The sequence below is a fragment of the Lepidochelys kempii genome, chromosome 1 (genome assembly GCF_965140285.1).
Source record: "Lepidochelys kempii isolate rLepKem1 chromosome 1, rLepKem1.hap1, whole genome shotgun sequence".
In the NCBI taxonomy this organism is placed as follows: Eukaryota; Metazoa; Chordata; order Testudines; family Cheloniidae; genus Lepidochelys; species Lepidochelys kempii.
In genome coordinates, this window is record NC_136380.1 from 194130043 (window position 1) to 194154650 (window position 24608).

The window sequence follows — 24608 nt, forward strand, 5'->3', positions numbered from 1 at the left end:
GGCATAAAAAAGTGTATAATTATTGCATCTTGAGTAAAAGAAAATAGAGAGAAAAAAATCTGTTAAATGTGACTGAAAACTTTTCGGGAATAGACTGTCTTATTGTCTGTCTGTACAGCATGCTGCACAATAGATCCCCAATCTTAGAAGGGCCTAGGCATGCTATTGTAATAGAGATAGAGATATAATCTTTATGAAAAGGTAAACCATACATATATAGGAACAAACTAACCCCTGGTGCAACTCCGTTGACTTCAGAGTTGCATTTGGCCCACTATTTCTAAAACATTTTGAACTGTTGTTTGAATGTGTTAATGCTGTTTAAAGGGTGACACTTGTGTGCTCTAACATGGAACATTTAACAGGTTTCGATTATATCAGTGCTGCTGACTTGAGGGGACTAAAATTATCTCAGCAATAAAAATGGCAGAGATATCCTGGGCTATCCAATTAACTTCTAAGCGTCTTGCATTACTTTTACACATTTGTGTTTTCCGTTAGTCTCTTTCTCACTAACCTACCTCACATGCTGTCTTTTTTTCAGCGTTAGGGTCATTTCAATCCCCAATGACTTTTCCTTGACTTCTTAATACTTCTAATATAGTCTGCAAAAGAACTCTCACGGACAGTCTAACCCTATAGTTCTTGCTCAGTTAAAACTCCTCTTCAGCCCGGTTAGAACTCTGTCTGAGCACGGACTACAGGATTTATCTTCAGACTTATAATGACAAACAAATATTTAGAGAAGCAAAATGGATAAGACACACGTGTTTGTTTGGCTCCCCACATTGCACATTTTTTGGCAGAGCGCACTGGAGAAAACAAAAGTACAAAAAAAACCAAGCTTGACCACTAGGCTGAATCAGAAAGACCATAAAGCCATTGCCTTAAAATGTGCTTGAACAATAAAATACTGAATCCCATTTAATCTGCATATCAAGAAAATTCATTTACATGGAACCATACTTGGAACATCTGGCAGTTAAGCAATCCTAGGAAGATGGAATGGAATCAAAACAGCTCAGCAAACTCCCACAGACTTCAACAGGAGAAGAATTTGGCAACATAGTGTGGTTTTGAAAATCTTCCCCTTCCCCAACTTGATTGTGAATGACTCAAGCAGGGCTGAAGTGCATCAGTTTTCACATGCAGGAGCTCACATAAAGTCCATTTGTCTTCTAAACTTTGGTTTAAAATGATAGTTTACCATTTGTGCCAGGAAAAAAAGGCTAGACCAAATTCTCCCATGGAAAAAATTGTGATCCACAACTATGGCTACTACTCCATTGACTTCCAAGAGCTTGCAAGGGAAGAGGTTAACTAAGGACACAATGTGGCCCACAATCTTTGGTTGACTTATCAAATTTGCATTTGAAATTTGAAGCCACCCTTATTACAGGAACCCTTGACAGCTTTAATCCCTGTCATTTTGTTCTGTATGTTTTGGATCGTAACTCAGATTTGTTGCAAAATGGGAGTATTTTCTATTTTGTAGACTAGATCCTTTTCTTCTCTCTTTGGGCTGCACTGTCTAGAGAACTCGCCAAGATGATGGACATATCGGAATTCGGGGAGGCTGCACCTTTCCTCAGGAAGAGCGATAAGGAGATAATGGTATTACAAACAGTGGCATTTGATGGTAAGACAGAATATGTTTTCCTCTGCTCTTGGCCTGTTAACCTGAAATAGTTGGTGAACTGAATACTTAATTGGATTTACAAATTAGGAACATTGCAACTGTAAGTTCTTCAGGAGAGGGACTTTTTCATATTTGTCTGTTTAAAAAGTGTAGCACACTGATGCTACTATAATAAAAACATTAATTTCCCTGGTCTGACTAATGCATCTGTATTTACGCTACCTGTACATTGTATCTCTACTGTCTACATACCCACCTGAAATCTAGTCTGTATACACAGACTTAAATTTTTAATAACAGTGTATGATTTGAATGTAGTCTGCAGGCTTCACTTTGTAAGATTTGTTTCCCATAACTTACTTTTCTTGCACCCCATTCATAGAGGATCTTGAGGTAGAGTAATGAGTCAGAGTATAAATACATAGATAAGGGGGAGGGATTTATAGTGTATATCAATAAATTATTTGTACTATTCCATAGTAAAGAGTAATAGTTTCTAGGCATCTTGGAGCTAGTCAAGTTACTCCTAGCTCCAGAAAGGAGATGCGTGTAGCTGGATACACATTGTTACTACTATTAATGATTTACATGGCAAACAGTAGTAGACAGGCAGTGATTATGCCACATGGCTGTGAAGCAAGAAACATGGGATCTATTCTTGGTTCTGATAGCGGTTTGCTGTATGACTTTGGAGAAGATACTTAACATCTGTGCCACAGTTTCCCCATCTGTAAGTTGGTGATGATGCCTACCTTTCTCCAAGGGTGTTGAGACTTAATTAATGTTTGTGAAATGTTTTGCCTACCCTGAGGAAAGGATCTATAGAAGGGAAAAGTTGAATTTGAAAATGGGAAACATAGAAGTAATATTAAGGGACCTTATACCCCACAACTACACATGCAGCTCCCATGGCTATTGATGGACGTAAAGCACTTGGTTTGACAGTGTGATATGGCCTAACGGGTTTCAGCATGCTTGCGGTATGGAAGTAATCTTAGCAATTATTAATCAATAGCCGTACAAGATGGTGAATCATTACCTGTTTGATTCTATAGGGAAGAGGAGGTGTTGGATTCCTGATGAAAAGAAAGCTTATATTGAAGGTGATATTAAAGAGAGCAGCGGTGGCAAAGTCACTGTTGAGACTGTGGCTGGAAAGGTATGGAACATTTTTCCATTTGTCTATCAATGCACGATGATTGGTGTAAACAGAATCAAACCAATTAATAACCACAGGCCATGTGTGTGGTTTTTTTATTTTATTATTTTGGTTTGGGTTTTTTGGTACATTTTTCCACTTTTCTGGCATTGAAGAACAAAGTATGCAACTGACCAATCTTATCCCAGAGGAAAAAAATTAAACTGCATTGTACTTCATGATTTCCAAGATCATACAGCTTCATAGTTTACCACCTCTGTCTGTCTTTCCCTGTTTTTCTGCCTCGTGCTCATCTGACATTGGTTACCCATAACAGTAAACAACATCATGTATGTAGTACAGGTTGATCTGAAGAGTTTCCTCATGCTGGGAAAATTTCTTCTGCAGTCCCAAAGAATCAGAAATGTGTGTGATCTGAGAGAGTCACTTGAAATTTCAGTAAAAGAGCCTGCCAGGCAAGTGGTGTGGTATAATGTGCAGGGTGTGCTGTATTGGGACTGAGGAGACCTGTGTCTTATTCCTGTCTCTGCCACTGACTTCCTCTGTGACCTTTGGTCAAGCTGCATCCCCCCCTTTGTTTTCCCTCTGACCCTGTGTAGTTTTCCCTGCCTGTCCTGTGTAATTAGATCGGGTCATGGACTGTTGGTCGCCCTGTGTTTGGGCAATGGGGCTGCAATCTCAGTTCAGGCCTCTGGGTGGTATCAGAATATAAATAAATAAAAAAACAGGAATGCTTATTTTCTACTGGTTAAAAAATACTATAGTCAATTCATACCCAAGTGGACTCTTCAATACATATGAGCATCTCTTTAAAGGTGTGTTGTCAGCTCACTTGTTGCTTTTTTAACGTCACACTGTAGGCAGTGTGAAAGACAAGGTGACAGTAGTTGCCAGCAATGTTGTACTTGTCTGTCTCTGCAGACCATCACTGTAAAAGAAGATGATGTTCAGCCGATGAACCCCCCGAAGTTTGACATGATTGAGGACATGGCTATGTTGACCCACCTTAATGAGGCATCTGTGCTGCACAATTTGAACAGGCGTTATAGCCACTGGATGATTTATGTAAGGGTCGTTGGTTCAACGTATGTGTTCAGAAATGTATTCCCCAAATGCCACGATGCTAACAATTTTGCCTGTACTTTATATTCTACTTCCAACATTGATTGACCCTAAAATTCGGGTTAATTCACACATTTTCAGGAAGGAAATGTGTTGGGGGAGGTGGCAATTTTGTGTCTGAACACTAAGCTAAAGACAAAAGCAAATAAACAAAGGCAGTGGTTTTCGTCTCAAGGAGTGGGGTGGGGCAGCAGAATGGACAACAGGATATTTTTCTGCTCATCCAAACACTGGAGAACTGGTTCATTTTATACTGCTCTCAGTACTAATCAAGGGCCCTCCGTAGACATTCCTAGTTTTAGGCATCAGTGGCTCAAGCTTAAAATGTGCGTAACTTTTTTTTGGTTTTGGGGGCATGGGGGGAGCGGCACATGAGGGTGAAGGAAGTTGGCTTTCTATTCTCCTGTTTGCAGCCTCGCTGTCTGTCTATCTTGTTTGGCTCTAAACCCTTCCCTGGTACTGTAGCTCCCCAAAAAGAAAGATCAATTTCTATCAACTGCAAGGACAAGCTTCAACAGCAACTAACTTAAAAGGGCCAAATTTTCTCCTCAGCTTGATATATGCAATTCTCACTGAAATCATTGGAAGCTGTATGTGCATATTTCAAAGCAAAATTCATCTCTGTCCTTTAGCTTCTCATATGTTAACCAGGGATCATGCTTATTATCTTCCTTTTGTAAAGCCCTTTAATATCAATGGATAAAGGACAGTGACTTTGAGTGAGACTTGGGCTCCTCTGGGTATATCTACATTGCAATTAGACACCTGTGGCTGGCCCTTGGGCTATAGGGCTATTTAATTGTAGTGTAGACATTCCAGCTCAGGTTGCAGCCTGAAGTCTGGGACCCTCCTACCTCACAGGGTCATACAGCCCGGGCTCCAGTCTGAGCCCAGACATCTATACTTCAATTAACCAGCCCCACGGTCCGAGTCCTGTGAGCCCAAGTCAGTTGGCATGGGCCAGCCGTGGGTTTTTAATTGCAGTGTACATATACCCTGTGAAAATTTTTGAAAATGGGACTTAGCCACCTAGGCCTTTTAATGCGGAGTGTAGCAGCGCCTAAATACCTTTAAAAATCTGGGCCAAAAGGCACTATGTAAGAGCTAATGGATGACAGATATTAAAACTGAGAAATGATAAATTTTTCTTAAATCGCACTCTCTATAAAGGCCATTTACTCCCCATCTTGGGTTCTTTTTTAGACCTATTCAGGTTTATTCTGTGTGACTATAAACCCCTACAAATGGCTTCCAGTCTACAACCCGGAGGTGGTTAGTGCATACAAAGGCAAGAGGCGGTCAGAGGCTCCTCCTCACATCTTCTCCATTGCAGATAACGCATACAATGACATGCTGCGCAGTAAGTACCATCGTTTGCTTTTCAAACCTGAATTTACTTTATTTTGCCTACGGGATTGATGCTGACCTTTTTTTTTTTTAAACTGGATCGAATTTTAACCGTGAAACCTACTAGCACTGAGTATCCCAGTACTCTACAAAAGGGTCTAGACTTGAGAACATAGAGATACAGAGCCCCAGTGACTTCTTCAAGTCTTCTAATAAGAAGAATAAGCTTATCCAATCAAGGGATTGAAAACAAATAGGTTCCAGGGTAATAAAATTGGCTTAAACTAGTTTGATCTCCTCCTATACTCTCTGTGGTTCCAGTCCCTAATCGTGAACATTCCTAAAGCATGTCCTGTGAGGAGTGTGTGAAGAGCTATCTCTGTGTGACTCTTGGAGCTTTGAAAATCTACAACTGCTGAAAAGATGAGGACCAAAAAAAAAAAAGCCATGAGGGCCTAAGGAAAAATACAAGGCACGTAACTTTCAATTAAGTAGGGAATAAACCTCTTCAATCTTGCAACTTCCAAATTCTCAGTAAAAAAGTGTCCTACCCTCGAGTTTAAGAATCCCCATGTGCAAAGAAATCAGTTACTCCAATGAGGGGTAGAGGAGGAGGAAAAATAGGAGTTAAAATGGAAATTAACTCTAGATTCATGAGCACCTTCATATAGGGTGGCCAGGCGTCTGGTTTTTGACCGGAACGCCGGGTCAGAAAGGGACCCTGGCCAATGGGAACTGCGGGGGAAGTGCCTGCAGGTGAGGGCAGGGCGCAGAGCCCCCTGGTCCCTCCTCCTAGGAACTGGACATGCCAGCTGCTTCCAGGAGCCATCTAAGGTAAGTGCCACCCAACTGGAACCTGCACCCTGAACCCCTCATTTCTGGCCCCACCCCAGAGCCTGCACCCCCAGCCAGAGTCCTCACCCACTGCTGCATCCCAACCCGCTGCCCCAGCCCACAGAAAGTGAGTGAGGATTGGGGAGAGCAAGCAGCAGAGGGAGGCAGGGATGGAGTGAGCAGGGGCAGGGCCTTGGGAAAGGGGTGGGGCTGGGAGTGGGGCAAGGGTGTTTGGTTTTGTGTGATTAGAAAGTTGGCAACCCTACCTTCATAATATGTTATGTGAAAATAAGTATCTGATTTTTTTGTTTTGATGCAACCTGTCTGAAATCCTTGGCTCAGAACTCGGAGCTGTCTGTCTTTTCATTACTTCCTGAAGGCCTTACTATTTCTGTAGTTGGGGAAATGCTGGTTCACTTTCAAAGAGTAGTTGGTTGCAGAGGATTTTAACAAATTGAGGGGAAACCAAACCAGAGCTAAAAATGAGGGAGAGCCACAAATCAATGGCTGTTACTACACAGGTGCTTACAATTAAGTGTGGCGTGCACATTTAATTGTAAGCTTCAACCACAATCACAATTTTGCTTTTGCTCTTATTACAATGGATCATTGGCTCGGATTGAATCAATGCCTTACTGTTTTAATATTAGTGAGAGTTGCATGGTGGGTTTTTTATCAGTGTATGTACTTGTCTGGCCAGGAGGCATAACCTACTACAGACACGAAGAAAGGGGAAATGATCAAATAAGTGAGAGAGCCACTGGTCTAAACTATACATGCATCATCTGTGCAGCTATTCTACACTAATTGCTGTGAAATCTGAACACCTAGTCATGGAGGAAGGAAAGCTGGATATTCTGCATCAAGTCCACATGCACTGCCTCTTGAATTAGTGGAAAATCTCATTAGCAGTTAGTAGTATTAGGCTTTATATCCACTAGATCAGTGGTTCCCAAACTGGGGTTCGTAAAACGTTACAGGGGGCTCTCGGGGAAAAAATCCCTAATGGCGGACAGAGCTGTCCCTAGGGATCCCAGGCAGCATGGGGCCAGCAACCCGGAGCCCCTGGACTTCCAAGAGCTAAGCAGATCAAAGCAAGCATATCTATCACACTGAGGAGATTTAAACTTCAAGACTCCTTATAAGAAATGGAAAGGGAGGTAGATATTTTTTGCTGTTTTTAAAATTAAATAGGCAGCTAGTATTGATTTTAAAATTGTTATGAAGAACAAGTTTAAGCTTTGTTGTAACATGCGTTGTTTGCCTGGACTGCTCAAGACATGAATGCTTGTGTAGGAACTCTTTGAGTTGGCTTCTTAAATCTCTTCATGCTGTTTCACATCTGATGCTCCTTCATGAAACATAGGAGCCTTGTCTTATAACAGGCTTTTTCAAAGTGATACAAGTGACGAAAGTGAGATCTTGGAAAAGTGTTGCCGTTTTCATAATGTAATAAAAATACTGTAATGATCAATAATAATTAATAATAAATAGCGTGTAATAAGCATGTCATAAAAACAAATTTTATATTTCCAAGATCAATGATTTTATAATTTATACTCAGGTAAAGGAGAAAATCCCTGGAAATATTCATTTTTAGGAGGGGGTTTGTGAGACTTGACATTTTAGTGAAAGGGGTTCACAGGTTGTTAAAGTTTGGGAACCACTGCACTAGAAACAATGCAATAAATATTTCATCAAGTCTGATTCCTTCCATTAGAGGGCAGTGACGGTTCACACATGCCAGCTACTCGAAGGAAATCTGTACAGGTGGAAATGCAAAACAGCAATTACTGGAGCTATGATTTTTAACGCATTTTTTTTAGAAACTACAGGAGTCTCATCCTGCTCTCGAAAAGGGACTAAGAATTGGAAGATAATGGGAGGGGGTGGAGAACACAGAGATGTTGACAAAACATAGCTCTGAAAAGAAGTTGGTTTATCAGCTAATGGCACAATTATGGTCAGAATGGGCCAAATAAATCCTGGGTGTAACTCACTGAGGCCAGTGGAATTAAAACGAAGATAAATTTGGGCCAAGTTCTTTTTTTGTCTGTCTTTTCTTTTTTTTTTAAAGTCTACAACGAAACTTGAGTTATTAATGTAGTATGGTCTCCAAGTGTACTTACAGTAATTATACATATAAAAGAACCATCTCTGTGTCAACATCGAGGAGGGAGAGGAGTAGTTCACGGTGGTCCAGTGAGGCGTGAGCAGAAGAACCAACTGGAAGTGAGCAAAGCTATGCTTAGGAGGAACAGGAGCACCATTCTGCTTTTACATTATGGTATAGTTTCTCAGGGGAAGTGGCGGAATGAACATCACTTGACTTTTAAAACTGGATTGGACAAAGCACAGAGCATTCAGTGTAGTGCTATACCTTACAGTGACCTCTAAAGATTGGATCCTTCCATTTGTTTCCTATTACTGTCTAATACTTTTAATGACCTGCCTTTCTTCTCCTTTTGTTTTTCCTTAGATCGAGAGAACCAGTCTATGCTGATCACGTAGGTGTTTATTTTTCATCTGGTTTGAGAATCTGTTACTGGGGGGGAAGAGTCCTCCTGAAATGCAATGTCTGAGAATGGGTGGGACAGAAACTCAGTTAACCCTTGAATCCAGTTTCAATGTGCTTAAGAATGGAGTACACAGTCTTGGACTGCTAGAGTGACCATTTTGAACTTGACCTTGCAGATTTAAAACTAGTGTAAATGGTGAACTCTCTGTAACTGGAAGTCTTTAAACCATGATATGAGGACTTCAGTAACTCAGCCCAGAGGTTAGGGGTCTATTACAGGAATGGGTGGGGGAGGTTCTGTGGCCTGCAGTGATCAGACTAGATCAGTGGTTACCAACCAGTCGATTGCAACCAACTGGTTGATCCTAGAGGATCTCCCAGTCGATCATGATCTCCGGCAGCACAGCGGGGCTGCTGCTAAGACAGGCTCCCTGCCTGCCTGCCCTGGCCCCATGCCGCTCCCAGAAGCAGCCAGCATGGCCCTGCTTAGCGGCAGCCACGCTGCACCACCAACCGGGAGCCACTGGAGGGAAGTGCTGCCCGGCGGGAGGCCGCACCCCAGCCTCTCACCCCCGCCCAGAGCCAGCACCCCAAACCCCACCCCTCACCCCCTCCCAGAGCCTGCACCCCCATCCCCTCCTGCATTCCCAACCCCTGACTCAGCCCAGACCCCCATCCCAGTGCCAGCATCCTATATGCTCTCCTGCACCCCAACACTCTTCCCCAGCCTGGAGCCCCCTCATGTACCCAAACTCCCTCCCAGAGCTTGCACCCCTCATCCCCTCCTGCACCCCAACCCCCTGCCCCAGGCTCAGCCCAGAGCCCCCTCCCACACTGCGAACCCCTCGGCCCCAGCCCAGAGCCCGCACCCCGTCCCGAACCCCAACCCCCTGCCCCAGCCCAGTGAAAGTGAGTGAGGGTGGCGGAATGCAGTGAGTGGGGTGGGGCTTTGGGGATGGGGCAGGGCCTCAGGGAAGAGGCGGGGTAGATCCTGGGTTGTTCTTAAATTCAAAAAGTGATCTTGGGCGTAAAAAGGTTGCAGAGCATTGGACTAGATGATCATGATGGTCCCTTCAGACTTTAAAGTCTGAGTCTGAGTTGGTGATTGGAAGTTGTTGCCATCAGATGGCTGTGCTGTAGCCAGTGTGAAACGAGTAGCTCAGGCCTTAACAGACTGTGACCTCTTCTCTAACCAACTAGATGTGGTCCTTTCAGTCCAAGCACAAGGCACCCTGGGAAGGCAGCACAGAAGAAAGGTGTGCTGTTGCTGCCCTTGCTCTATCTGTCCTATGGGTAGATCGAAGACCTCTTTTCCCAAAGTGGCTAATTTGGCACCTTTCACCAGCACAAAATGTATTTAAACTAGGCATTTTGACTAGGCAGTCAAGTGCAGGGAGGGAGCAAACCAGGACAATCAAAGCAGGGGGTATGGTTAGAGTAGTGGCTAGAGCACAGTTTGGCGAGCCTGGTGCTTGGATGCTATTCACAGCCCAGCTACTTGATGTGTAATGTTGGGCAAGTAACTTTGCCTTTCTGGATCTGTTACCTTGCCGCTGTAAAGTTCACCTATCTCAAGTGTTGAGACTTGACGTTTGTAATGCGGCTCACTGTACTTAAATGGAAGTCACCACACAGTGCAAATTATTCTTATATTTCTGAGCCCAGTCAGGTGAATAGTTAGTTATTGCTATTGCCAACATTCATCCCAGTTCGTTCGGTCAGTGGTATGAATTGCCACTCAGAAGTCCAAGCATCAGCAGTAGGAGCACAATAAGCAGCTGAGAAGAGCCTGTCAGGAATGAAGAGTTGGCAGGATTGGAGGGGGAAAGGACTGATTATGGCTGGTTTTAGTAGTGTCCTTATTATCCCTCTGCTTTTAGTGGAGAATCTGGTGCCGGCAAGACTGTGAATACAAAGCGTGTCATTCAGTATTTTGCCACAGTCGCAGCACTCGGGGAACCTGGTAAAAAGAGTGTGAGTATGCAAGGGGCTATTTTGTGACAGCCAAGATTTTCCTATTGTGGGAAACCTACCTGATGAGTCTGTAACCATAACATCAGCTCTCACATGCTAAGCAGCTGTGGACATGATCACCACTTGGACAGGAGGTCCAAAAGGAAAAGACTGGGTGCTTGGGGAAAAGGTGTTAATGACTCAATAAGTGGCATTTCTCCTTCTGAGTTAGCACTAGTCTTCCCCAACATGGTGGTAGGGACATAGCTTCTGCTGAAGCTGCTGCATTCCAGAGGGGACAGCAAAACCAAGGCTTCTGCCACTTGTGATTATTAAAGACTGCACGGCACTTTTTTCCAGGAACTGTTAGCCTTGGTGTCCTGACTGCATTCTAGAGCTGATCAAAAGCTATCTTTTCTTTTCCGTGAAAAATTTAGATAAAAATGAACTTTTTGTTTTCAATTAATTTTTTTTTTTTTTGCTGAATGTTTTGGGTATTTGTTTTTTTAAAGGTTTCAGAGTAACAGCCGTGTTAGTCTGTATTCGCAAAAAGAAAAGGAGGACTTGTGGCACCTTAGAGACTAACCAATTTATTAGAGCATAAGCTTTCGTGAGCTACAGCTCACTTCTTCAGATGCATCTGAAGAAGTGAGCTGTAGCTCACGAAAGCTTATGCTCTAATAAATTGGTTAGTCTCTAAGGTGCCACAAGTCCTCCTTTTCTTTTTGTTTTTTTAAAAAAAACAAAACCATAGAAATGTTTTTGGTTGTCAAAAACTTGGAAAATTTCTCACCAAAACTTCTGTTTTGTTGAAAAACATTTTATAGTTTGTTTGAGGTGGGGAGGAGGGGTTGTCAAAAAAGAATGTTGACAAAAAAAATTCAACCAGCTCTCCTAAATTCCAGTTTGGTAAGTTACATTCTGCCTGTAATCACTGCCTGGAATTCCATTTGAATTTTGTTGTGTTGTGAGCTGTTCAACCAACCGTTGCCTCATTTCACCTTTAAACCGAATACACTTCTGTGGTGGATTAAGTGAGTCCTCTATACTGCATATACAGGGCCCGATTGTCAGTCAGTCCCTGATTTTGTACATGTAACTGATGACAACACGAAACCATGTATGCACTCATTTTATGCATGCAAAATGCTTACCAGGTGGCTGAGTGCCCAGTAGTCAAACTTATAGCTGCAAACCAGGTGGGTGCCTGATTTTGAGGGATGGAGTCAGTTGGGCATACACACTGAGTCATGCAGACTGGAGACTGAAATTGGAAGAGCGGCCATAGTTTGATAAATGAGGTAACACTTTACCTCCATTGTCTTCATCATGATCAATAATAGATATTACAGCTCCAGAAGTTCAGATGCCACAGGATCCAGTTATCTAAAGCTTGTCTATTTCTGCTTGCATCCCTTCTCTCTTGTTCTCTGATGCCATGTCTTAGCTCTGTGTCCAGTTTGTCTGTTGTTCTGATTGGAATCCATTGGGGCAGCTGGTTTGGATAAGGGATTGTGGGAACAAACAAGGTTGGACCTACACTTTCCTATTCCAAGATGTGCCAGGAGCAGGGGGTAACAGCAGCAGCGGGAGGCCAGCAGTACGCACTGGAAGAGGGGGTGCTGTCAGTGAGCCCCACCCCACACAAAATGTGTGAGTTTCACACACTGTATATGCCTAGAGCTTGCCTGGTTTGTGCTGACTAGATCTCTAATCCTTGCTGACCTTTCCATCTTTCATAAACTCCTTCATGGTAGTAATCATAATTTCTTTCTTTCTTTCTTGTTGTTGTTCTTGTTCTTGTTGCTCCTTTGGTAGCAACCAGCCACCAGGACTGGGGTAAGTAGATGACTTCGCTATTTTGTCATATATTTTCAATCTGAAAATGGTACTTAGTTTGCCAAGGGCAGGTCATGAGCCTCTGTTTGATATAATCCCATATTCCCCTGAGCCTAGACTATTCAAATTAAGTTCACTTCAGCACATAGTCATAAACTAATTTAAATTAATGGGAGTTCTGTGGGGGTCTACTCTAGCTGTGACTGAAAATCTCACCCATTAGGAATTTTGAGTGCCTTCAACTAATACTAACGTATCTGTTATTTAGCCAGTGCTTCTCACTTTATTCTATATTGCCTCCCATACATGCACACACTTCCATATACACCTGTGCTATAGCACTTCAAAAACATGGTTGGTTTACTTGTTTTCAGTTGCCATTAGGCATGAAATCTACAAGACCGCAGTTAGAGTTCAAGGATTTTAGAATATTGAGAATCCTGCTTTTGTGCTCTGTCCAGGCTGTACTAGCTACAGGTGTGAACTAAGTCACACCTGTACACATGCTGAGTTAGATTTGTATAATGTGGTTTCTATGCTGATGGTTATTAACCTTGTTTCAACCCTTGGATTTTTAGGGAACCTTGGAAGATCAAATCATCCAAGCAAATCCTGCCTTAGAAGCCTTTGGGAATGCCAAAACCCTGAGAAATGACAACTCCTCACGTTTTGTAAGTCCAGTCTGTCGTTCCAATGTCTTGTTAACCTGCCCTTATTAATAACATATATAATAATAATGTGTAATGTAGTAATAATAATAATAATAATAACATATTCATCCTATTTATAAAACGCCTCTCATTTCCTCCACTGAGGTGCTTGGATTGCTTCATGGTTGAGGTATAACTAACCATGATCAAATCAAGAAAAAAATACTGTTGACGATATTAAAAAAAAGACACACCAAAGAACATAACTTAAAAAGAGAGAGAAGTACGCATATACTAGCTCTTTTCAACACAGATACTGAAAATGATTAAACAGGGCATGCATCAGCTTAAGTGTTAATAAATTGGGTAAAATTTAATGAGCTATTGAGCCCTATTATCTGGGCAAATTCCAAGAGCAAGGGACCACAAAAACAACAGCCCTGTTTTTATAACCTAGTGGGTGGAACAGGTTGGGCAGCATGATGTAAGGTCAAGACCAGAAGTAACAGGGAAATGGAAGAAGAACGCTGGTCAGGAGAGAGCTACTACCATTTATGGCCTGACTGCTCCACCTGAGTTAGATAGCCACACAAACCAAGGAAAATGTGAAGATGCACCGAGCAGTTGAACACTACATAGCCTTGCTAGGTGGGCCTGTTTGTATCTTAGTCTGTCAAAAGTGTACGATAATTCTTGCCTTCTCACAGGTATGTGTGCGTGTGTGTGTGTGTGTAAAATATGTAAAAAAACTACTAAGTGTTATGATTAACGTACTTATATATTGTGCTTAACAGTTTTCAAAGCCTGAACAAAGGTGTGCGTCAGTGTGTGTGTTTGTTTAGGCCTCGAAAACTGTTAAGCACTACATTTGGTACCTTCAGCATATCTTGTTGGCAAATACCCTCTCCCCACATCAGAAAGCTAATAGAGCCCTAAGCGGTCTGACTGTCATGCAGGCATTGTATTTTGACATTTGTTGTGCCTCTTTACAGTTTATCTGAAGTAATTAGAATGTTCTTTTGCAAAATTAGGGTAAATTTATCAGAATCCATTTTGGAACCACAGGCAAGCTGTCGTCTGCCGATATTGAAATTTGTAAGCAACAATTGTTCTCCTTGCTATAGAATCACAAATTTGTGTCTGACACTTCAGAGAAGAAACTTTCTCTTACTGAACTTTTTATTATCTGCCCAGATTTGCTGGAGAAATCCCGAGTGATTTTCCAGCAGCCAGGTGAAAGATCCTATCATATCTTCTACCAAATCGTGTCAGGAAAGAAAGCAGAGCTACAAGGTAAGCCTAAAATATTGGGTGGGTCAGCGCAAAAAGCCAGGCCTTATCTGATTGGGTAAATGGCCAAAGGAAAAAAAAATACTGTTATGTTCAAGAGGATCCTTATGCTTCCACTTGTCAAAAAAATGGAGTCTGTCAAAATGAAATGTCATTAATCTGTGGATCTTTTAAAATGAGGGCTTTTTGATAGCAGCAACAGGAAGGACAATTTTCATTTTGACATGCAGATACAGAATGCCCGCTAATGTTAACAAGTGTTACATGTTAGAATAGGAGAATGGAATCCCAGGTTGGATTTTTAAAATATTTTGTTTTCTACTATATACAATAAATAATAATACTTAACATTTATGTAGCCAGGGATCACAAAGCATCTTAGAAACAATAAGACTCAAAACACCCTCTGAGGTAGTAAGCTTTGGGGGGTATCCCCATTTAAATGTGAGGAAATCAAGGTACAAAAAGTTTAAAGAACTTGCCAAAGATCACTCAGGACATCTGTAGTAAAGGCAGGAAGATAACCCAATTCCCTGCTTCTGCCGTTAGGCAAGACTCCTGCCCAAATGTATAGTGTTCGCATTGGTTTCAGACGATGCAAATTCCACAAACATTTGTGGAGCAAATACTTTCTATAATATGTATCTTTAATTTTTGTTTTCCATTATGGAAGAGAAGGAAGCAGTAGAGCAGAAGCTTAGTTGCACTGTTGTTAATTGACAACTGTGTGAAATATTTTTTCTACTCGCCTCGGGATAGTGAGAATTCCCCTAAAACAACAGGCTAGCGAAGGACAACTCAGCCCAAGGATTCTTAAAATACATTATTCTCTGAGTGTATCTTGGAAACATGGCAGAGCACAGAAAACCCATACTTGGTCCTCTACCTTATTTATTGTCCAACGCCTCTGTCTTGGATCATGCTGAGATATTTGCTCTTCTGTATGTGTATGGGTCCTATTATCCCTAAAGATGTCCTGTGGGCATGTGCCCAAAAACACACATCCACATGCATGACCAATGACCTTCACGTACTCCAAAACAGTGAAGTAATACTTCCTACTTCCTGGGTAATAGATTTGTATTTACGACACTTTTTTATTCTTGCTCTCTCTCCAACTGTTGGTCTCTAGTCTGAGAGAGGGAGTAGGGTACAGTGGTTGAAATGAGAACTGAGAAGGTAGATTCTTGGGTTTGATACCTGGCCCTGCCACTGACTTACTGCCTCAATAAGGTTGGGGCCAAACACTGTTCGAACATCTAGTTAATCCTGCCCCAAAGAATTTACAGTCTAAAAGACAATAATAAAAGGTGAATGAAACAAGCACAGGGGACTGGGTGAAAGGATGGGGTAACCAAAATAAGGTATTTTAGCATAGCCTAGCTGTGTTTACAGTCAGCAGTCAATCATGGATAATGAAAACAATGTTCTTGCCTGGTGGAATTTGAGATTACCAGAGGGTACCATCTGATTACCTGTGTGTAGAAGATGCCAACAGGGTGTAACTTCTGAATGTTTAAAGCCTTAGTTTCCCCTTTTTAAAACAAAAACTGTCTCTTCAGGAGATGCATGCTCTAAGTGCATGTGAAGTTGTACAGAGAGAGAGAGAGAGAGCTGTCAAACAATGGATTCTTTTTCATCTTGAATCAGTTTCAGGCCATTTGGAGTGGCATTGCTTGACTATGGTGGTTCTTTTGCAGATATGTTGCTGGTATCTACGAATCCCTATGACTTCCACTTTAGTTCACAAGGGGCAGTGACTGTGGACAATTTGGATGACGGAGAAGAGCTGATGGCAACGGATGTAAGACCTCGTTAATTTGGCATTTGCTTGATACCTTAAATGAGTGTGTGTGTTGAGGGAAAAGTACTGTCAGTGGCCCAGTCCTACTCTCAATCATTGGGATTTTGACCATTGATGTAAATGGAAGCAGGAGTGGAGCCCAGGTGTTAATTGTTTCACACCATGAAGCCTGGGATTTGATAATCCTTACAATTTGGGCTTGAACATTGGCAAGTATTGTTCCTGGGCACAAAATCCTCTTCGCTTTCATATAAAAGGTCCGTGGGGTGGAGACACTGAGAAGAATGTGGATTTCCGGTGTGAGTAAGTAATGCCCCCTGCAATGGGTGATCTCAAGACTGTTACAATAGCTCCTGTTTCAGAGAGGATCTCCAGCATAGTCTGTAATGCCGGCCATTCAGGGATGCCTTATGGAACTGTAAGATGCTGGTGTTACCGAAGAGGCAAGTAACAAAATATTCTCTCGTGTTTCCTTTTGATAGCAAGCCATGGACATTTTGGGATTTAGTCCAGATGAAAAGTATGGTGCCTACAAGCTTACTGGTTCGATCATGCACTTTGGGAACATGAAATTTAAACAAAGACCCCGGGAGGAGCAAGCAGAGACTGATGGCACTGAAAGTAAGGCAAACCTAGAATAATTCAGAAGCCATTATCCAGTTTCTCTGTTTAGAAATTGATAGACCTAATTCCTGTTCCTGTACAGGCATGTTTTCAAGTATCAATTAAAATTAATTTGAAATCCTGTTTCTTTGGACTAGGTACTGATAAAGCTGCTTACCTGATGGGACTTAACTCCTCTGATTTGGCTAAGGGTTTGTTGCACCCCAGAGTGAAAGTTGGAAATGAGTATGTCACCAAAGGTCAAAGTGTCGAACAGGTGAGAAGAAGCTTTCAAAGCATTTGATCCAACAGACTGGATGTCTGCTCTACAAGCTGACAGCTTTTTGCTGTAGAACTTTACACAAAGAAAAGATAGCTAAAAATATTAACGTAATGTCTCTGTGCATTATACAAGCACTGGACTCACTTCTAATTTATCTCTTTATAATCCAAAATTATATCTTATCTCAAAGGGGTTTTTTTTCCCCTGGAAAACAATTTTTTCCTGGGTGCGGACAGCTTATTGATTTGTGGAAATGGCATCTCAATCATTTACTAAAACCCATGTTTGTTTTTTTTAATAATTGTGTTGGCCATGGGTAGATTTAAAACTGAATTGGGTCCAGTTCTGTCAAAACTTTGGGCAACTCTAAAAAGCTTTCCCACCTGGTCCTTTCTTCACCATTTGTCCGGGCGTACAATGGACTCTCTCACCCAGCTGGACTCTTGTTTTTCATCTACTCCTGAGTCCTGGATCTCTTTCCCAAGTAAGGGGCTCAGTCCAGCAGTCTGCTTTGTGCTGCTGCCATGTGCTACTCTGCCTCTCACTGCACTGTTGTTGGTATCTGGGCCACAGAGTAGGTTCTTGCCATTAATTATTTTAAAAAAGTGATATAGGGTAATGAGTCCAAGGGCAGGGCTACAGGGGAATAATGGAAGGAGGAGATTTTCCAGTAGCATTGTTTCCATTATTTAATAGCAGCACCCACTCAAACCACTTGCATAAACTGCACAGGTCAGTGTATCTAACTCTGGACCTGAATTAGTCACCTAGGAGAACTGAGTCGTGGATTTTTATTATTTATTTATTGGTCACTTACATAATTTTAGAACCCAAAGGCCCCAGTCTGGATCAGAGCAACCTCATGCATTAGTATCTCTTAATTTACCTAGTAAAGACAGCAATAAGTTAGTGTTGCTGCTTCTCTGAAAAGTTGGAGTCGTAACAGCATGGATGGTGCTGAAGAGTTTAGGTTACAATGAAAAGGGGTCTCTGAAGACAAGGTACTGGTGTAGGATTCGTAATCAGAGCACCATCAGATATTATGTGCATCCTCTCCTGTTGGCACAGTTGGCTATTTGAGAGGATAATGAAGAAGCATTGCCTGGTGCTGTTTAGTGTGTTTAGTTGTGTTGGGTTGCTTTAATATTTTGAGTGTCCCTTCCATCACAGACAGTTAGCCATCACAGATACAAGTTTGAGGACCATGGCACTTTCCAAAACATAAGGAGCAGTTAGCCAGTGGTAAACTTGGGCCTATTCAGATCCTCTGCATCTGTGGAGGACCTCTTCAATTCCCACCGCATTCAGGGAGATAGCAGGCTTCTTTGACCTCACCACCATGGGTCTGGGATACAGAACCCTCATGAGTCAGTAGAAGGGTGCACAGCCATCAGTGGCAGTCTGCGTCCCTCTCCAGATTCTGGCTACACTCCAGGGTTGCCATGTTATCCCAAGTTGCAAGGTGCTGCCCAGCTCTTCAGCAAGGAGTGGGGTAAGGCTGGGATTTGGCCCCAGATAAATAGATTTAATAAAATACACTATTGCTAGTGCTACAGAAATAAGGTGCAGCACAGCTTATGGGGAAAGCTTTCCTAATTTCGTTAGGCATTCATCACTCAGAGTCAGGATTACTGTGAAACTGTCTTCAAACTACAAGCAGAGGTTTAATAGCTAAAATGCCCTGAGATGAAAAGTATTGTGTACTGTAAAGGCATACAGTCATCCTGATTATCTGATAACTGTGTTTGAAACCGGTCCTTTAGGTTGTGTATGCTGTTGGGGCCTTATCCAAGGCAGTGTATGATCGAATGTTCAAGTGGCTGGTACTCCGTATTAACAAGACCTTGGACACTAGGCTGCCAAGACAGTTCTTCATTGGGGTCTTGGACATTGCTGGCTTTGAAATCTTTGATGTGAGTATTGGTTGGTAAGAACTCAGCTGAAGGTCACCAAATACTACTTAGCCATAGTTCTTGGGTTTCATCTTTCTTCTGAAAGGACAGTAGGGTAAAGAACAAACGTGACCGAAGAGAGAATCATGAACAAGAATCTGCAAAGCTGTTGAGATATCAGTGGGCACTGGTGGCACTCAACACCTTGCAAGATCGGGCATGCAATTCATGCTCGAATTGGGGAGGTTTGGGACATTTGATAAAGATGAGCAGCTCCAAAAGTTAGGTAGGACTTCTGTCTCATCTGCTCTTGACTCATGCATTTGAAGTTGACTGGAATAAGGTGTGCTTTAGGGTATTTTATTTCAAGGAGTCTTCATCTTAGAGAGGAATCTTATTATGTTCTGTGATATTGCTCATGTTTCATTATAATGTCTTTGTAAACTGAAGTGTGAGAGTAAAGCATCTTGATTGCTAAGGCCTCTTCCTCAAAATGTATTCTTGAAGGCTAGAGGGCAGCGTTTGCAAGAAGGAAATTCAATATATGCCAACATAACTAGAAAATATATTGAAAGATTCCCCAGCTTGGAGTTGCATGAGAGGAAAAGTGATCAGGAACAGCCAGCATGGATTCACCAAGGGAAGGTCATGCCTGACTAATCTAATCGCCTTTTATGATGAGATTACTGGTTCTGTGTATGAAGGGAAAGCAGTGGATGTATTGTTTCTTGACTTTAGCAAAGCTTTTGACACGGTCTCCCACAGTATTCTTGTCAGCAAGTTAAGGAAGTATGGGCTGGATGAATGCACTATAAGGTGGGTAGAAAGCTGGCTAGATTGTCGGGCCCAACGGGTAGTGATCAATGGCTCCATGTCTAGTTGGCAGCCGGTATCAAGTGGAGTGCCCCAAGGGTCGGTCCTGGGGCCGGTTTTGTTCAATATCTTCATAAATGATCTGGAGGATGGTGTGGATTGCACTCTCAGCAAATTTGCGGATGATACTAAACTGGGAGGAGTGGTAGATACGCTGGAGAGGAGGGATAGGATACAGAAGGACCTAGACAAATTGGAGGATTGGGCCAAAAGAAATCTGATGAGGTTCAATAAGGATAAGTGCAGGGTCCTGCACTTAGGACGGAAGAACCCAATGCACCGCTACAGACTAGGGACCGAATGGCTAGGCAGCAGTTCTGCGGAAAAGGACCTAGGGGTGACAGTGGACGAGAAGCTGGATATGAGTCAGCAGTGTGCCCTTGTTGCCAAGAAGGCCAATGGCATTTTGGGATGTATAAGTAGGGGCATAGCGAGCAGATCGAGGAACGTGATCATTCCCCTCTATTCGACATTGGTGAGGCCTCATCTGCAGTACTGTGTCCAGTTTTGGGCCCCACACTTCAAGAAGGATGTGGATAAATTGGAGAGAGTCCAGCGAAGGGCAACAAAAATGATTAGGGGTCTGGAACACATGAGTTATGAGGAGAGGCTGAGGGAGCTGGGATTGTTTAGCCTGCAGAAGAGAAGAATGAGGGGGGATTTGATTGCTGCTTTCAACTACCTGAAAGGGGGTTCCAAAGAGGATGGCTCTAGACTGTTCTCAATGGTAGCAGATGACAGAACGAGGAGTAATGGTCTCAAGTTGCAGTGGGGGAGGTTTAGATTGGATATTAGGAAAAACTTTTTCACTAAGAGGGTGGTGAAACACTGGAATGCGTTACCTAGGGAGGTGGTAGAATCTCCTTCCTTAGAGGTTTTTAAGGTCAGGCTTGACAAAGCCCTGGCTGGGATGATCTAACTGGGAATTGGTCCTGCTTCGAGCAGGGGGTTGGACTAGATGACCTTCTGGGGTCCCTTCCAACCCTGATATTCTATGATTCTATGAGTTCAGCCTAGTCCTAGGAATGCTGGTGTGGAGCCCAGCCTTCCCACTGGTATCCTTTCCTGCTTTGTCTTCAAGGGACACCTATACAATGGGGGCGGGGGAGCTAAACTGGACTTAATTCCTTGTTCACTGCAGACCAGATAACGGTCCTGTACCCACTGACACTCAGAAACTCCTGGTTGTAGAAAGTCTGCTTGAAATTAATTGAGACAGTGGATGGCAATAGTTCTTTGTTTATTTGCCAGGTCAATGTAAACTCATTTTGCCAGCCTGGTTTGTCAGCCCTTGCTTTGACTCTTTATGATGCTGCTTTCTATTGACTTGCCGCTCACGTCAAAGGAATGTTGGTGTATATTTTTGGTGCTTTGGCAGCCTTGGAGATGCTAAATGTCTCTAGTGATCAAATCACCTGATCCAGGAAGTAAATTGATTACCACAGGGGCCAAGGAGGAATGTTACTTCCCATGCACAGTGCTTCACAAATTGGCCTATGTGTTGATTTTGCTTTCCTAGGAAGCACTGGGTTTTAACTGCTGCCAGAGGAAGATACTGAACTTGATGGACCAGTGGTCTGATCAAATATGGAAATTCTCATGTTCCTATGTACTGCACGTTAGGAAGCAGTTAGCCTGAGAAACTCCCCCGTAGCCTCTCTGGCAGTTACCTGATACATAGTTTTAGATTTAGACTATTTCTTCCATGCCTGACCCCTTCATATTTAATTTTGTGTGACTGTTTCTCTTTTCCCCTTCTGCACCATAGTATAACAGCTTTGAGCAACTTTGCATCAATTACACAAATGAAAAACTGCAACAGTTTTTCAATCACCACATGTTTGTCTTGGAGCAAGAAGAATACAAAAAGGAAGGCATCGAATGGGTATTCATTGATTTTGGCTTGGACTTGCAGGCCTGCATTGACCTAATTGAAAAGGTACGTACAGGAGCACAAAGGCATGTATGTTCAGACCTGTTTTCATGCATAATGCTCTCGTTGGAGAGTTCTTTTATTTCCAACATTAAAGTAGGCTTAGTGTGAGTAGCAAAACAAACAAAAGCTCTAGTTCTTCTCCTTGCTGCAGTATAAGCAAAATCTAAGGAAGATTAATTTGTGTGATGCTTCGAATGCCTAAATAAGAGAGAGAGAGAGAGAGATGGAACCAACAGAAATTATCAAGTTACACAATAGCTAGCTTGAGTTGGATCAGGTCCAGAATGACCAACTTTAAAATATCAGTCAAATGCCTTGGAAGTTAATAAAGCAAAATCTGAAAGTCCGTATGAAATGCTATTAGAAGTCAGTGTAAAACCTCCCAAAGCAGAAGTGTCATAGTGAGCTGTCAAAAGTTTGCTTGCTGATTTAACAGAATAAACATGAGTTGCCCAGTCATTATGACAAGGAACCCTGTGAATATGGAATTCCATCAAGTCAAGCCTAGCTGTGACACAGCTACTAAAATCTGCTTAATCATAAAAATGGAATCCTAAAGCTTTTCTAATTAAAATCTCTTTGGATCAATAGCCACTGGGCATCCTGTCTATCCTGGAAGAGGAGTGCATGTTCCCAAAGGCTACGGACATGACATTCAAAGCCAAACTTTATGACAACCATCTTGGCAAGTCACCCAACCTTCAGAAACCTCGGATTGACAAGAAAAGGAAATATGAAGCTCACTTTGAACTTCTTCATTATGCTGGTGTGGTAAGTTTCTAGTATCATCAGAGATAGACATTGTACTAGAATTCCTACAAATGGATTCATCCGAGAGCCACCAAAAAAATAAAGGTTATACTTAAAATTTTAAAAAAACAGGACTGGTCAGAAATAAGGATAACATCAACCTCTGTGCCCTAGGTATTACAGCACATTGAGATATAGGGATCCAGGTGCATCGAAACATGGATAGAACAGATCACGTTAAGGAGGGCGCATGGTGGTTTAGTGAAGATTTGCCAAGGTGTTTCTAGTCTTGTCTGTGAAATCACCCTAAGTTACCTACCTTCAGAAAAGTGACCATATAAAAATGCTACCATCTTAGTTGACATATTGATTCCCTGTACGAATTCAGTCATATGTGGCTATGTTGGCAACCAAACCAAGGTTTTACTGCTTTTTACTCCTGTTAGTGCTGCAGAGCCAACACAGCTAAAAGTAGGATGAATTCCGTTCTCCCCCTTGCACAATCAACCGGATTATTCTAAGGTCTAACTTCAGAATCTGTTGTGGATGGGTGGTGAAGGTGATACATGAATCAGAATGAACCCGGTTTCTCATTCTGAATTGAGTTTGCAGAAATGGCAGAAGAAAAAGCATCTTTTCCTCAAATGCAGCAAATCTGATATGGAGTCATTGAGAAAATGTAGGCACCCCATGAGGCCACTTTTAGACTCACTATTCAGAGTGCCATTGAACTTTAACCTACTTGTATATTTAATAATAATATAATTAATATCTAGCTTTAATATAGCACTTTTCATCTGGAGAGCTCAAAGCAGTTTACAAAGGAGTCAATATCATTATCCCCATTTTACAGGTGGGGAAACTGAGGCACGGGTGGCTGTGGGTTGCTTAACGTCACCCTGTAGGCCATTGGCAGAGCCAGGAATTGTATCTTTAAGAGACTTCCGTTAAGAGATTTACATCAGACAATCCAATAGAGAGCTGTGGCATAGCAAAGGGCCTATTGTAATATAAAACCATAACTTATAGATTCATAGATATTTAGGTCAGAAGGGACCATTATGATCATCTAGTCTGACCTCCTGCACAATGCAGGCCACAGAATTTCACCCACCACTCCTAAAAAAGACCTCACACCTATATCTGTGCTATTGAAGTCCTCAAATTGTAGTTTGAAGACCTCAAGGAGCAGAGAATCCTCCAGCAAGTGACCCGTGCCCCATGCTACAGAGGAAGGCGAAAAACCTCCAGGGCCTTCCAATCTGCCCTGGAGGAAAATTCCTTCCCGACCCCAAATATGGCGATCAGCTAAACCCTGAGCATATGGGCAAGATTCATCAGCCAGATACTACAGAAAATTCTTTCCCGGGTAACTTGGATCTTACCCCACCTAAAAACCCATCACAGGCCATTGGGCCTATTTACCATGAATATTTAATTACCAAAACCATGTTATCCCATCATACCATCTCCTCCATAAACTTATCGAGTTTAATCTTAAAGCAAGATAGATCTTTTGCCCCCACTACTTCCCTCGGAAGGCTATTCCAAAACTTCACTCCTCTGATGGTTAGAAACCTTCGTCTAATTTCTAATCTAAATTTCCTAGTGGCCAGTTTATATCCATTTGTTCTTGTGTCCACATTGGTACTGAGTTTAAATAATTCCTCTCCCTCTCTGGTATTTATCCCTCTGATATATTTATAGAGAGCAATCATATCTCCCCTCAACCTTCTTTTAGTTAGGCTAAACAAGCCAAGCTCCCTGAGTCTCCTTTCATAAGACAAGTTTTCCATTCCTCGGATCATCCTAGTAGCCCTTCTCTGTACCTGTTCCAGTTTGAATTCATCCTTCTTAAACATGGGAGACCAGAACTTCACACAGTATTCCAGGTGAGGTCTCACCAGTGCCTTATATAACGGTACTAAAACCTCCTTATCCCTACTGGAAATACCTCTCCTGATGCATCCCAAGACGACATTAGCTTTTTTCACAGCCATATCACATTGGCAGCTCATAGTCATCCTATGATCAACCAATACTCCAAGGTCCTTTTCCTCCTCCGTTACTTCTAGTTGATGCGTCCCTAGCTTATAACTAAAATTCTTGTTATTAA

At 42.3% G+C, this 24608-nt stretch overlaps 1 protein-coding gene across 1 annotated transcript in view; it reads left to right on the forward strand.

Annotated features, from left to right (window-relative positions):
* The first annotated feature begins 1548 nt into the window (after nucleotides 1–1548).
* MYH15 (myosin heavy chain 15) overlaps nucleotides 1549–24608 on the forward strand; it is a 60973-nt gene continuing 37913 nt past the window's right edge. The window contains exons 1-16 of the mRNA XM_073306318.1: nucleotides 1549–1639; nucleotides 2695–2798; nucleotides 3720–3863; nucleotides 5124–5280; nucleotides 8581–8608; nucleotides 10500–10593; nucleotides 12391–12411; nucleotides 12990–13082; nucleotides 14093–14156; nucleotides 14256–14354; nucleotides 16052–16155; nucleotides 16638–16776; nucleotides 16917–17035; nucleotides 18805–18954; nucleotides 21575–21745; nucleotides 22334–22513. Coding sequence (XP_073162419.1) covers nucleotides 1549–1639; nucleotides 2695–2798; nucleotides 3720–3863; nucleotides 5124–5280; nucleotides 8581–8608; nucleotides 10500–10593; nucleotides 12391–12411; nucleotides 12990–13082; nucleotides 14093–14156; nucleotides 14256–14354; nucleotides 16052–16155; nucleotides 16638–16776; nucleotides 16917–17035; nucleotides 18805–18954; nucleotides 21575–21745; nucleotides 22334–22513 — 1758 coding nt within the window. The remainder of the gene's footprint in view (nucleotides 1640–2694; nucleotides 2799–3719; nucleotides 3864–5123; nucleotides 5281–8580; nucleotides 8609–10499; nucleotides 10594–12390; nucleotides 12412–12989; nucleotides 13083–14092; nucleotides 14157–14255; nucleotides 14355–16051; nucleotides 16156–16637; nucleotides 16777–16916; nucleotides 17036–18804; nucleotides 18955–21574; nucleotides 21746–22333; nucleotides 22514–24608) is intronic.